The sequence below is a fragment of the Scardinius erythrophthalmus genome, assembly GCF_964197995.2.
Source record: "Scardinius erythrophthalmus genome assembly, chromosome: 5".
NCBI classification, from domain to species: domain Eukaryota; kingdom Metazoa; phylum Chordata; class Actinopteri; order Cypriniformes; family Leuciscidae; genus Scardinius; species Scardinius erythrophthalmus.
In genome coordinates this window covers 41,697,468-41,711,406 of record NC_138225.1, presented here as the reverse complement: position 1 = coordinate 41,711,406, position 13,939 = coordinate 41,697,468, and the positions used below count along the sequence as shown (strand labels likewise).

Here is a 13,939-nt window from a genome sequence, read left to right as displayed (position 1 = left end):
CAGTTAGTGCGAGCATATGACTGAGCGTCGTGTTGCCTTGGGGCGTCTGTTTGCAGGCGCGCATGTATTAAAACAGGCACGTTTACTGCAGTAATAGTATTTCCAGCCGCCTGAACTTAGAGGGAACTGAGAAATATGCGAGAATTGGAGGTAGTCTGGCCTAGGCGGGACGAAAACACTCACTCTTCCTTTTATCGCCGGTGCTCGTAACGTCCGCTCTGATATCCATTGAGAACGGCGCAGTTGCGCGGCTCGAACAAAGGGAGAGAGAGCGGGAAGATGTCATCATGCGGCGACATCGTTTGTTTGCAGGCGTGCGTGTATAAAAACAGCCTTGTTTACTGCAATATAGATATTTCTAGTCGCCTGAGCTTAGGAGGGGACTGAGAAATGTGCGAGAACGGAGGTGGCCGGAGAGTGACGCGCGCGACCGACACACGGGGTAGCTTTCTTATAACGTAAAGGAAACCAGCCCGTGACTGTCTACTTCTGACATCCCTTGTGAGCGGCGCGTTTGCGCGGCTCGAACAGAGGGGGAGAGCGCAGGAAGAGGCGTGCGTCATCCGCGGGGGGTAGCTTTCTTGTAACGTAAAGGAAGCTATAGCCCGAGACCGTCCATTTCTGACATCCCTTGTAAGCGGCGCCGTTTGCGCGGCTTGACAGAGGGGAGTAAGCAGCTGTCTATGAAGCAGCACTGTCTGCTTCATCCCCTGAGGCGACGGCAGTGCGGGCGAAGCCGGCCGCTGCGCGTCGGGAGGTGGGGGGGAGAAGGAGATAGCGAGGCTCGCGGGAGGGGCTCCGGCGAGCGCTCAGCTGCTGCATCCGCGGACGGAGAGACAGCGGAAGCGTCGAACGTGGCGAGTCTAGCCCGCGGGGTCAACTTCAACAGTTCTTCGCAGAGTTCGCCGCCGCCCGAAGTAAGGGCGACGGCTGCGCGGTCACGACCCAGGCAGAGAGCACAGAACACAGGAATTGTGAGGCATTTTGCAACAAACGCCTCTGCTCTTTTAGTAGTGTCGCGTGAGCGAACACACACACACACACACACACACACACACACACACACACACACACACACACACACACACACACACACACACACACACACACACACACACAGCAGAGAAAAGGATATATGTCGCCGGATAGCTGAGCTGGCACGGCAGGCTGAAGGCGGCGAGAGATCGTCCGGCTTCCTCAGGCGCTGTCCTAAGCTGGCTCGGTGCTTTTTCGACGGCGGCGGCTTCTCTCGGAGAACAGCGATGCGAGCGCTTCGCTGAAGATACAGAAATCAGAGATTTCGGCCTCCGAGCCCTCCTTATATACGCTCTGACGCCGCCCCTTATGGCGGGCTGTGACGCGCGAGGGCGCGACGTCACGCGGGGCTCACTAGTAGGCTTAAGCAGTTGCCGCGCGGCAGCCAATGAGCTCGAAGTATTGCCCGCTCTAGCTCTGCTGTGCTGCCTGCTGCACTGCGATGACAATATATGAAAAATTAGGATAATTTTTGGCTTCAGTATCTCGAGAAAAGATGACTTTACCCGTAGCGTAAGCTAGCTTACGCAAATACGAGAGAACCTCTCGTAAGAGAACCTATTTTTTTACAGGCGCGCGCGCGATTTTAGTTTGTCCACGAGAGATATCATGGCTTTTGAGCGAGCGAAGCATAATAGTTGCTCAATAATTGGATGTACAAATGAACATCGAATGGTCAATACAGAGCTGGGCTTGCTGAACGTCGGACAAGTAAGTCAACAAATTATATATTGTGTGTTGCTTTACTGTTTATGGTTACCTAGCTTGTTACATGGAAACAAACTAATTTAGAGGTTTTTAGAATCGCTTGGAAAGACAGTACGTCACGCTATAAAAAGGCCCTAAAAGCGGCCAGGGCTGAGCATCTCCGCAAACTAATAGAAAATAACCAAAACAATCCTAGGTTCTTATTTAACACCGTGGCTAGACTAACAAATAAACAAGCGTCACCTGAACAAAATATTCCGTTACAGTTTAGTAGTAATGATTTCATGAATTTTTTCACTGAGAAAATACAAAACATCAGATCCACAATTGTAAACGTTCAATCTTCAATCGCGCCTTATAATTCAGCCTCGATTATCACCCCGCAAGAACAATTACAGTGCTTTACAACTATAGAACAAAAAGAGTTAAATAAATTTATCATTTCCTCTAAAACAACAACATGTTTATTAGATCCCATACCAACTAAACTATTGAAAGAAGTGTTACCTATAGTGGAAGAGCCTCTCCTCAATATTATTAACTCGTCTTTATCTTTAGGTCATGTTCCAAGAACATTTAAATTGGCAGTTATAAAACCACTAATTAAGAAACCACAATTAGACCCAAATAACCTAGCAAATTATAGACCCATTTCAAATCTTCCTTTTATGTCCAAAATATTAGAAAAAGTTGTGTCTGCCCAACTGGGCTCTTTCTTGCAAGAAAATGACACCTATGAAAAGTTTCAGTCTGGGTTCAGGCCGCATCATAGCACTGAAACTGCACTCGTTAAAATCACAAATGATTTACTCTTAGCTTCTGACCAAGGCTGTATCTCAATACTAGTTTTAATTGATCTTAGTGCTGCGTTCGATACTATAGATCACACAATACTCTTAGATCGGCTACAAAACTATACCGGTGTTCAAGGACAAGCATTAAGCTGGTTCAGATCATACCTAGCTGACCGCTACCATTTTGTCTATTTAAACGGAGAAAAATCGATCATAACTCCAGTAAACTATGGAGTGCCGCAAGGATCTGTGTTAGGCCCTCTATTATTCTCAATATATATGCTGCCACTTGGAAATATTATAAGGAAACATGGAATTAGTTTCCATTGTTATGCTGATGACACTCAACTATATATTTCATCACGGCCGGATGAAAACGCTAAATTATCCAAATTGACAGAGTGTGTTAAAGATATAAAAGATTGGATGACGCACAATTTTCTTTTATTAAATCCAGATAAGACAGAGGTAATACTTATCGGTTCAAAAAACCGCCCACAAAACCTCCTTCAATACAACTTTAACATAGTAGGGTGTCCTGTTACTTTATCCTCTACAGTAAAAGACCTGGGTGTTATATTAGATTGTAACTTGTCTTTTGAAAATCATATTTCATATGTTACAAAAACAGCCTTTTTTCACCTTAGAAATATTGCTAAATTACGTAACATGCTATCTGTTTCTGATGCAGAAAAGCTAGTTCATGCATTCATGACCTCGAGACTAGATTACTGTAATGCTTTATTAGCTGGTTGTCCTACATCCTCAATAAACAAGCTACAGTTAGTCCAAAATGCCGCCGCTAGAGTTCTTACTAGATCAAGAAAGTTTGACCATATAACACCAATTTTATCATCACTACATTGGTTACCTATAAAGTTCCGTATTAATTACAAGGTATTGCTACTGACTTATAAAGCCCTAAACGGCTTAGCTCCAGTTTATTTAACGGATCTTCTATCGCCCTATAATCCATCGCGCTCTTTAAGATCACTAAATTCGAGGCTTCTGGTCATACCTAGGATATCCAGATCCACCAAAGGAGGGAGAGCATTTTCACATTTAGCACCAAAACTCTGGAATAGCCTTCCTGATACTGTTCGTTGCTCAGATTCGCTCTCCCAGTTTAAAACTAGATTAAAGACGCATCTCTTCAGCCAGGCATTCATATAATATTTTAATCTTACAGTTAAATCCGGTCTCTACTTCATAAACGCCAGAGGAGAACTGGCCCCCGACTGAGCCTGGGTTCTCTCAAGGTTTTTTTTTCTCCATTAGGTCACCTAATGGAGTTTTTCGGTTCCTTGCCACTGTTGCCTTTGGCTTGCTCAGTTGGGGATACTTAATTTGATTAATCGATTCAACAGTGCTATTGATCTGCATTACCAAACGTGGATGTTTTACACCAGAAACATACACTGATGTACTATTTTATTTAATACTGTGAAGCTGCTTTGATACAATCTGTATTGTGAAAAGCGCTATATAAATAAAGTTGACTTGACTTGACTTGACATGTGGAATGTGGCGGTCACATTAGCTATGCAGTTACTTGCGCTAATGTAAAGGTAGACAGCATCAAGTTACACACACTGTAACGCGAGTGTTGTACATTTCTTTGATATTTCTTTGTTCATTTCTTTGTTATAACCAACCGTTTTCCTGTTGGTTATAACCACAACCATTGTAAAATATGTTAATGCAAAACCTCTTGTGGCCTATTGTTTAATGGTGCAGTCTGCAGATGTGGAAAGTATTAGGACCATGGCTATATGCACATGTGACATGTTTCCAAGACATTCATGCAGTTATCCTAAGATTAAAAAATGTGGCATAGTCTGTCATCATTCACCTCTCTCTCACCTTCTGTTTCTATCTTACTTTCTCTTTCAAACACCTAATTGAAATTAGCATGCTGGTGTTCCCTTTCCAGGCCTGTTGTATCTATACATTTGTTCTTTAAAGTACTCTTGCGAGCACAACGAACATAACTAAATATGACAACATGTTTACTTTCTACCTGTAACAACAGTAATTTAAGTTAATTCTAAATGAACTAACCAAACCAATGTATGTTATGAGCATTTGCATCCTGTATAATTATGCTAATAAAACCTGGATCACTGCTGGACTTAAATGATACAAACTTAGATTTCTTTGAAAATAGTTTCTTGGCTCTGTGGATCCTACTGTTGTAGCTCCCAATGGGGTCTTTAACCTTAGTTGCCTTGATAATTTCCACATGTGCCGGTCGCTCTTAAAAATGTAATTTATTGTTTGGAAAAGAAAGCTTGTTGCAAGGAAAACATGCTTGCAAAGTTCCAAGGCCTGCCAATACATAATTATATTATTTCCTTAGGGATTCATCAACTCAACCGAAAGGCAGGAATGTTGTTATGGATTATCCTTTAAAGCCATAAAACTCTAAATTGATCCCATTTGCTTGCTTAATAATGATCTGATTTTACTGTCCACAAGTCATTGGTGCAAATTATTTGGGGCTGTGTATCACCAAGAATCTGACTATGATTCGTATCACGATACAGAAGTTGTGATAAGATATATAGTGATATTTCTTGTTTTTTTTTAGGAAGAGGATTTAAAAAACTTATATAGGCTAATAATTTGCTCAGGTTTTGGTGATGAATATGGTGATGTGATGTGTTCTTTATTTAATCAGAACAGTGGGATCTCCTTTTGCATTTATTAGTTCCAGCAACCAACATCACTATATGATATTTATATGATATTTTCTTATTATCTTAATATCCCAAAGAAAACAAATGTTTGTCTTCGTTATTTTTCATCAAACAACTGTCCTATTCTACTGCTGTCAAAAAGCTCTCTTGTTTTTCAAAAATGTGATCAGATTGTGGTCTTTGTTCTTGTTAATCTCGGACTTAATTGCTTTGCACAGTGGCTGCTGAATTTACTGCTATACTTAATTTTTTACTTCATTGAACAAACAAACTAAAAACTTTGAGATAAACTAAACTAAAAACTTCAGAGATTGTTACAAATTAAACATTTTGGTTCAACAGAATTTTGTTTGTGTCTAATGCTGCATGTTTCTTATTCTCACTTGCAATGAGTGATGGTCAATCACTGTTCTCAGAAAAATATTAATGTGAAAAAAATATCAGACAATATTGATACAATATTGTGAGATTTCCCCCCCCCACCTCATTATGTAATAAGTAATACATTATTAATGTAATGATTTTTGTAATTTATTTCAAAACTTAAAATCTTAAGCTCAATGTAATATTGATTTTCACATAAAGTATGGGTTATTGAACAGTAGCAACTTAAGTTAATACCAGCACATAATGTTGAAGTGCAACAATGTTTTTACAATATAATTATTTTTAATATATAAAATTTGAAAACAAAACGTAATAAATAGCTTACTATTAAATAAGCTATTACATTAACGTTTACATTAAGTTTTTTTTTTTTAACTGTAGTATTCATCAGAAGCCAGATGGTGGCTTTCATAAGATGCGTTCTCATTCACAGACAGTGTGTTGTGTGTTTGTTTGTTTTAAGGTTGAAGGACCTCTGCCATAGACCTGGGAATGTGTGTCCATAAGAACATGAATGATTCTTTATCTTTAAGTCTCATGCAGGCAGGGACAAGCCTCAGGGCTCTCTTTCCATGGGAGAGATCCAGAGATGTATAAAACAAGGAACTAACCTATACTAAATAAAGGGCAGAGAGGAGAAGAGTCAGGGACGTCTGAGTGAAAAGCTTACACGTTTAAGGTTTCTTTATGGGAATGCGTGTCTGGCTTCAACTTCCTGCCTCTTGCTTTCAGTGTAGTGCAACATATGAGGATCTGAAGAAAATGTAAAATTTAATTCACATATATGGTGTGTTTTGTGAAAGGATTTGAAATCCTCTTTGAATAATTTTTCTTCTTGAAATTGAAGTCTTTGGTAATATTCAGAATGGCATGCAATATAGCCTACAGTATGTAGTATTTATAATGAACAGGATGTGTTTTTGAAATGCATTCCCAGTTTCACAGACAAGGCATAGTCCTAGTCTCAGACTAAAATGGATGTTTGAACTGTCTTAACCGAAAGCAATTGTCTCAAGATACATACCAGTATTTAACAGCAACATTTACATTTTATGCAAATACAGAGCAGTATAACATATATCACTGTATTTAATAATAAATATAAAAAACAGAGATAAATTAATGCTGTGTTCACATGTGAGTTGTAAATAATAACATGATTATGAAATGGAAAATTAAATTATATATATATTTTTTTAAGATGCACTTTAATTCACAGACTGTGTTTGTTTTGTGTCAGTGCTGCGCTGAAGCGCTTTGGGAATACTTCTTTGTTTGTAATGCTCTCATTCATTATTGAAGTTTTGAACTTTAAACTTCAAAATGTAGGATTTACCGAGTCTCCCTTCAGTGAAAACTGAATTGCAGTGCGGTGTGAAAGTGAAGAATATTCCAATAATATTCCAGTGTTCTCTGTAATAGTAATAATATATTATTAACAGTATTTTTGTGTAAATTAATACAACAGAATTGTTCCTGCTCCATCTGCTCCTAACGTCACATCCACACTATAATAGAGGTGTAATACCGCTGAGTGCAATACAACTTTGTACGTGATACTTCTGCTAGTATAATACCATGAGAGAAAAAAGCTACCATGACAACAAAAGAGACATTGTGACAAGTTACCCTAGTATCTGTATCTATGAATCTGTGGTATCTATACATATGTGATTTTACATGTGTAGAAACTACTTTTAGTTATTGAAACTGCTTTTAGTTGTTTTACGATGGGTTGAATGGTTCTTACACCATGTAAACTCATAACTGACATGAATACAGAATAATCAAATGTTATAATGTTATGTAGCCTACTTTTTGAAATTTGACACTACTTTTACATACGGTACTTAAACATATATTGGTCAACATACAGTACATACTGTGCAGTAAGCATGACATTACTATGTTATTCTGGACATGGTCTGTCTTATATCTGAGTCTTTGTCTGTATTTCTTTGAGCTAGAGTTTGTGTAAATGGCACTTAACTATGTTTGTTAACTCTGTGTATGTCTGTCCCTGTGATGTGTTTTGGCAGGGTGGTGAAAGAAGAGATATCAGATGACTCTGCAAAACTTCCCTGCTTTAATGGAAGAGTGGTTTCTTGGGTAGGAGATGGCTCTTTGCACATTCACTACAAGCATAACCTGTTACTGTACTATTATATTATTTTGTTATATTCACTTAAAATGTTTAAACAGTTTACACCAGGGTTCTAAATTGTATTTATCGGCACAAAATGACATAAATGCGAAGTGTTAAGTTATGCTAGTCACAATGTGTAAATCACGTGATGAAATAATGAAACAAATTACATATTTCAAGGCCAGTACATTTTCACAATGCACTTGTCATTACATTGCATAAGAATGGTTCCCTTTCAAAAGCTACACTCAATGTTAGCTAAAGCACTTTGGGAATACTTCTTTGTATGACCAGCTGTGAATAATGTGTGTAACACGTCAATGAAATTGTCATTGAACTTGACATCGGCGACATTGGAATGTCTCTCTTTCTGTCTCTCTGCTTAGGAGTTAGTTTTCACTAAGCAGTGGGCAGAATATTCTCTCTTTCTTCTCTCACTCTTCAAGGAATGCTGTGAGCTAATCAAGGAAGTGCTTGTGAGCACACACTATACAACCGTGAGGAGTCTAGACAGACCCCAGTGCAGTGGCGTGGGTATTCTCGTTCCCTAAGCGATTCAGCGCAGCATTGATTGTAGCTTTTGAAACAGAACGTCTCGGGTTACTTGACTGTAACCCTGTTACCTGAGAAAGTGGGAATGAGGTGCTACGCTTCATCAAGTTCAAGTTCAAGTTCATTTGATTTATATAGCACATTTTATAACAGCCACTGACTGACCAAAGTGCTTTACAGAACTACAAAATTAAAAGAGAATAAGACCTGCATCACAGTACAACACAGATAGGTGCAGCAAAGCTAAGAGCAGCCTGTGGCACATCTAATTATAGCCTTTAACCCTCTGGGGTCTGAGCTGTTTTTGGGGCCCTTGAGATGTTCTGACATGCCCTGAAATTTGTGCTTTTTTCAGTTGCTTATAAACATATTAATGGCAAAGGTGTAAATTCACTCTATAAAGCACAAACAGGGCTACCATAATATGTGAGCCACGTGTATGTACATGTTTTCATTTTTGAGAGAATAATGTTTATGCATGGTTATTGAAAAAACTAAAAACTAAAATTTCTGAAATAAGGCCACAAAACACATAGTAAATATGTTTCAATAAGACTTTTGAATAATGGATGTCCTCGCCTAGTGTTTTTTCTTCAAAATTATGTGAAAATAGTCTTGCTTTATCGTTCACATAAAACCATACATTGATTTAAATTGATGTAAAACAGGTTTTGCTTGGAAAGCCAATATGCGAGGGGGCGTGAACGAGGAGTGGTTTACAACAATGTCCCACCCACTCTGCATAATGACTCTGCATAATTAGCCATTCATTCAGGTGTGACACTGACTGAGCCACAATTTAGAAGAAGACTTATATTGACCATTTAAGATTTTGCTTACATCTATCTTGTAAATATGTTTTGCCATTTTATTAAAAAGGTTACAATTACAACAATATTACAATTTCAACAATATTTCAAGTGTACTCTTTCTTTGTAAAAAAAAAATGATTATAGGCCTACATTTTATCTATGTATTCATTACTTTCATATTTCGCCTGACTGTAACGTTGTTTTCATGAAATATTAGGGCATATTGTTAATTTGCAGTTTAATACGTTGCTTATACAAATAGCCTACATTTTATTTCAAAATATTTCAGTCGATTTTTACTCATCTCAGTATAGCAATACAGTTTGCTGAAACATCATCATTAATTCACACACGCGATTTAAATTTAAACTGTCTTTGCCAGCTGTGGTAAACAGCGCGCATCTCTGCCGTTAATTCATTCATAAACAGAAACCCACGTGAAGAAATTCACGTGAGATGGAAAAAACTTACTAGTATTCCTCAGCTCGCTCCTCGATATACCCGCACTTCTGGGGGACATTTTCCATTATTATTCCTCACAGCTGCAAGACGGTGTAAACAAGTAATGATCTGAATAAACTTGTGTTTTTTCTCGAGCTGATATGGGGGCGTTCACAGGATTGCCTCAGCCATTTGCGTTTATATAGCGCGCGCTCTCCGTGGGCGGGGTCACATTACATCTGAATCAGATGTAATTAGCTCGACTGGAATCGCTCTCTTTTAATACAGATTTCACAAGATGAGAATATTTGTTTTTTATAGAAATTACTTCATTAAAAAGAAGAGAATTCAAGCTTCATGCCTGTGTGACTGTATGCCTGTTTGACTGAGTATTCGCTGAGTTATTGTTCATTTTCGGACGCGTTTCAGAATGGACTACACTGGCAGAGAGAAGGCAGAACTCGCTTCGTGTTTATTTTTCTTTATTTGGCAAAAAGCACAGCACTTTGTTTTTATTGTGAGTATACACAAAAATAATACACATTTAACAGAATCGATTGATGTATGAAACTTGTTTTGTAAAATCAAAGTCAAAAGAGTATTTCGGGTCTCAATTCAACTCATAAGGAAAAAAGCGAGCAGATCACGCCGACGTGATCTCCGACCTCTGAGGGTTAATGAGCACGCATTCCAATGACGTCACCATCTGAGGCTGTCAAGTTCAATGTCAATTTCATTGACGTGTTCCACACATTATTCACAACTGGTCATACAAAGAAGTATTCTCAAAGCTCTTCAGCTCAGTATCTCGTTCCCGCTTTCTCAGGGAACATGTTACAGTCAAGTAATCAGAGACATTTTTACAAATGATTTAGACAGCTCGATCTGTTTCATGAATATGGTATGATAAAAGTAAGTTTTGGACCCTGGTTTACACACAATATGTAGGCTACTCAACAAGAATAACAGTCCACTAGTGGCCTCAACATAATAACATATTTTTTAAGCCTGTGTATGAAATGTCACGTGATATAATCTATAGTGTAAACCCGTCACAGGAGGTGTCACACCTTTATTGTACTCTTTGTGATGTTGACACGTAGGCCTGTCACGATAACAAATTTTGCTGGACGATAAATTGTCCAAGAAATTATCGCGATAAACGATAATATTGTCGTTCTGAGACCATTTTCATATATTATAATTATAATGGCATAATAATGCAGGTACACCTTTTCAACGATCTATAAACTTTTATTTCTAAAGAATATTAAACATTGAAAACGGAAAACATTTTAAATATCCAAAAAATGAACAAAACAACCAAAAACAATGAAAGCAATGGACTCTTTAAGCGGGTCGCACACCGGACGCGCAGCTCAGCGCCGCGCCGCGCCACGTCTAGGACAACTGTCATCCGATAACATTCAGCAATTTTCTGATTTCTGTAAATAAATATAAAACTAAATGTATATTTGCAGGACAGGATTAAGTCCATATATACATTAACTACGATTTGAGACACATAAATGTAAATTTTATATAAAACTATGTAAATGGCGCTCTGTGGCGCGGCAGGATTTTTGAACACGGTCCTGAGCCGTTGTTGGGCGCCGCGGACAGACGCCGCCGGTGTGTGTACTCTCATAGAGAATAATGTGTTCGAATTTAAAAGACGTGGCGCTGCGCGTCCGGTGTGCGACCCGCTTTAGTGTCTGTTAAAGGGTCATGAAACCCTAAACCAATTTTTCTGAGATTTTAACAGAGGTAGGTGTGTTGAACACCATAGAAGACAATGTTATAATCTGTAAAATTTAATAATAGGATATAAATGGTTAAATTTGAGTTTGTATCGGCTATTTTCGTCTTCCGGGTTTGAAATCTTCATCGAGTCCACGTCACAGGATGTGACGTTTTTCTGTACGGATCGTCCGGTGATGACTCATCGTTCTCTCATAATTATTAATGAGGCTGAGCCTTCATATCCAATGAGAAGACACTTCACTGAATTAATCATGATACCACGTGGATCTTTCCAAAGACAGACATGTCAAACTGTGATATCGCGTAGTAGATGAGAGAGGCAATGATGGGACGCGCGTTTGTTTTCATGGTGCAAAAGTTCCAGTGCATCTTTCCCCGTGATGCTGCCAGGGCTGGACTCTGACTGCGGGCGGTTGGTTGGCCATAAACCACGGACACATCTAAACTATGTGTGTGTAGCAACCATTCAACTGGAGAATGGTGGACTTCAGCCTTGTACACCAATGCAGATTTCGTCTTGCTAGTGATGCGGTCCCGAGGACTTTTCTATCGCTTCAGAGGTGTGTGTGTGTGTGTGTGTGTGTGTGTTTGTGTCTAAATGTAACCCTGACCGTTTTTACTTGCCTTTTGTTAAATAATCACTCGTTATTAAAATGTAGATATTTCGAAAATACATCAACGCATGCTTAGTTTGTGCAAATTTATGTCACATTCATTGTCCATCTTTAGTGGGTTTAGGGGGCGCGTAGTGTAGGCTATTTACGGAACGTTTTTTTTTTTTTTTTTTTTTTTTAAGTGGAAAATTTATTATTTTCAAATATATGCATTTATAGTGTTAGTGTATATAAACAAATATATATTTTATAATGGCCGATATGCATGTACATGTATATGTTTTAAATAGAATGATTACTGTAGTAGGCTAATATGTGTAGCAGGGCATTCAGTTACTTTTTAAGGACAAAAATAAGGTGTCAGTGTATTTCATTAGACTTTAACTTTGCCAGCTATAAAAAATCTAGCATTTCCTCTCGTTTTACCACTGACAGTGACGGTCGATATGCATTGGCCACTGGCTTTGACCACACCAACTCCCCCTCCCTTCTTCTCACAGCCACCACGCCCATTTAAGTTGCATTTTTCAAAAAGATTATGAGCTAGACTTGAGCTGAAAGAGGGGGGTTTCATGACCCTTTAACAAAATAAATGTCTGTTAATAAATAAAATGGATGTAAACAAAATTGCACTTCAAAAAATATTAAACATTAGGCTTTAGACATTAGGCTTAAATAGTGATACATTCCATAACAGGCAAAACTGACAGTTAGGACCTTTGTAAACAAATAAAAAAAAAGCTTCAACAAGCCATATCACACAATTTTGCACTGTTACTCCTGTTACTTTGTCCTCCTGTTACTTTGTCAAGTGATTGTGTAGCCTACTGTCGGGAAGACGCGCTTTATTGCGTGTATGCTACGCACTGAAAATACTTGGTTAGGATTAGGGGTGAGGAGTGCGTGCGTATTACACGCCATAAAGAGCGTATCATGCATGCAAAAACTATTTTTGGCGTATAAATGGCACGAGAAATAACATTCGTGGTATAGATACGCATTTTCATGTGATCGGGCTCGCTGTCGCAACTCACAACTAGTGTCTTCTCTCTCTCCCGGCAGTAGCCGCAAACAGTCCCGCCGGCGCTTTCCCACACAAAGACCATGTGACTGACAAGCGCCGCGGCGCCGCCTCCCCACACAAAGACCATGCAACTGACAACAAAGAGGGTTCACTCCTCCTATACACTAAATAACTGAGCGAGAGTGGTCATCCAGTCTCTTTGGTAGAGAGAGAAAGAGACGAGGAAAACAAACAAGCATGCAAATGGAATTATCGCGGCCGGAAAAATTATCGAGCTCATTTTTTTTATCGTGCGATTAATCGAATTATCGACTATCGCGACAGGCCTATTGACACGCTTTGAATAAGGTTAGGGGTGGATGCCCATGTCTAAAGTTTCTGTTCTTGATTTTCTTTTTCTCGTATGCTCTCTTCTGTGTCTCATTCCATCACATCTATCTTCCTCATGTTTTACCTTTTTCTTTAGCTGGTTTTACACTTTTTTTTTTGGAACCCCCTCTAAAGTTGGTTGAGCACCTGCTTTTCGATTTTTGGTTTCTTTAGCTGGTTTCCTCAGAAAGTGCTGCAGGGGAAGTTGCAGCACCTCCAGCTCCTGTTGCAGGACTGCGAACGGAACCGTCCCCTCCTCCGCCCCCCCTTCCCCCTCCACCCACAGAGCGTCCAGGTGGCATTGGTGACTCAAGACCTCCTTCATTCCAGTAAGGCACAAACTGATGCAAGTAAAAACCTCTCAGATACCATAAGCAATAATAAGTAAATTACTAAAGTACTTATGCTGGAAGTGGCTGGTCACTGGTTTGATTGGCGGTTATTTTTATTTAATTTTTATTTATTTTTTTACTTTCACAACATTTTCTCTTTCAGAGCAGGGAAAAATTACAGGCCACATTTAGGACACCTGTTTAGGACATGATGTAACTTTTGAAAAAGCTTAACAATGGGTGTTCAGTTTGAGCTTTTTTG

General features: G+C 39.0%; 1 protein-coding gene across 1 annotated transcript in view; it reads left to right on the top strand.

Annotated features, from left to right (window-relative positions):
• The window catches only part of LOC308691630 (segment polarity protein dishevelled homolog DVL-2-like), a 352,473-nt gene that overhangs the window by 18,656 nt on the left and 319,878 nt on the right, over positions 1-13,939 (top strand). Inside the window, exons 2-3 of the mRNA XM_081367040.1 lie at positions 7,663-7,732; positions 13,520-13,674. Coding sequence (XP_081223166.1) covers positions 7,663-7,732; positions 13,520-13,674 — 225 coding nt within the window. The remainder of the gene's footprint in view (positions 1-7,662; positions 7,733-13,519; positions 13,675-13,939) is intronic.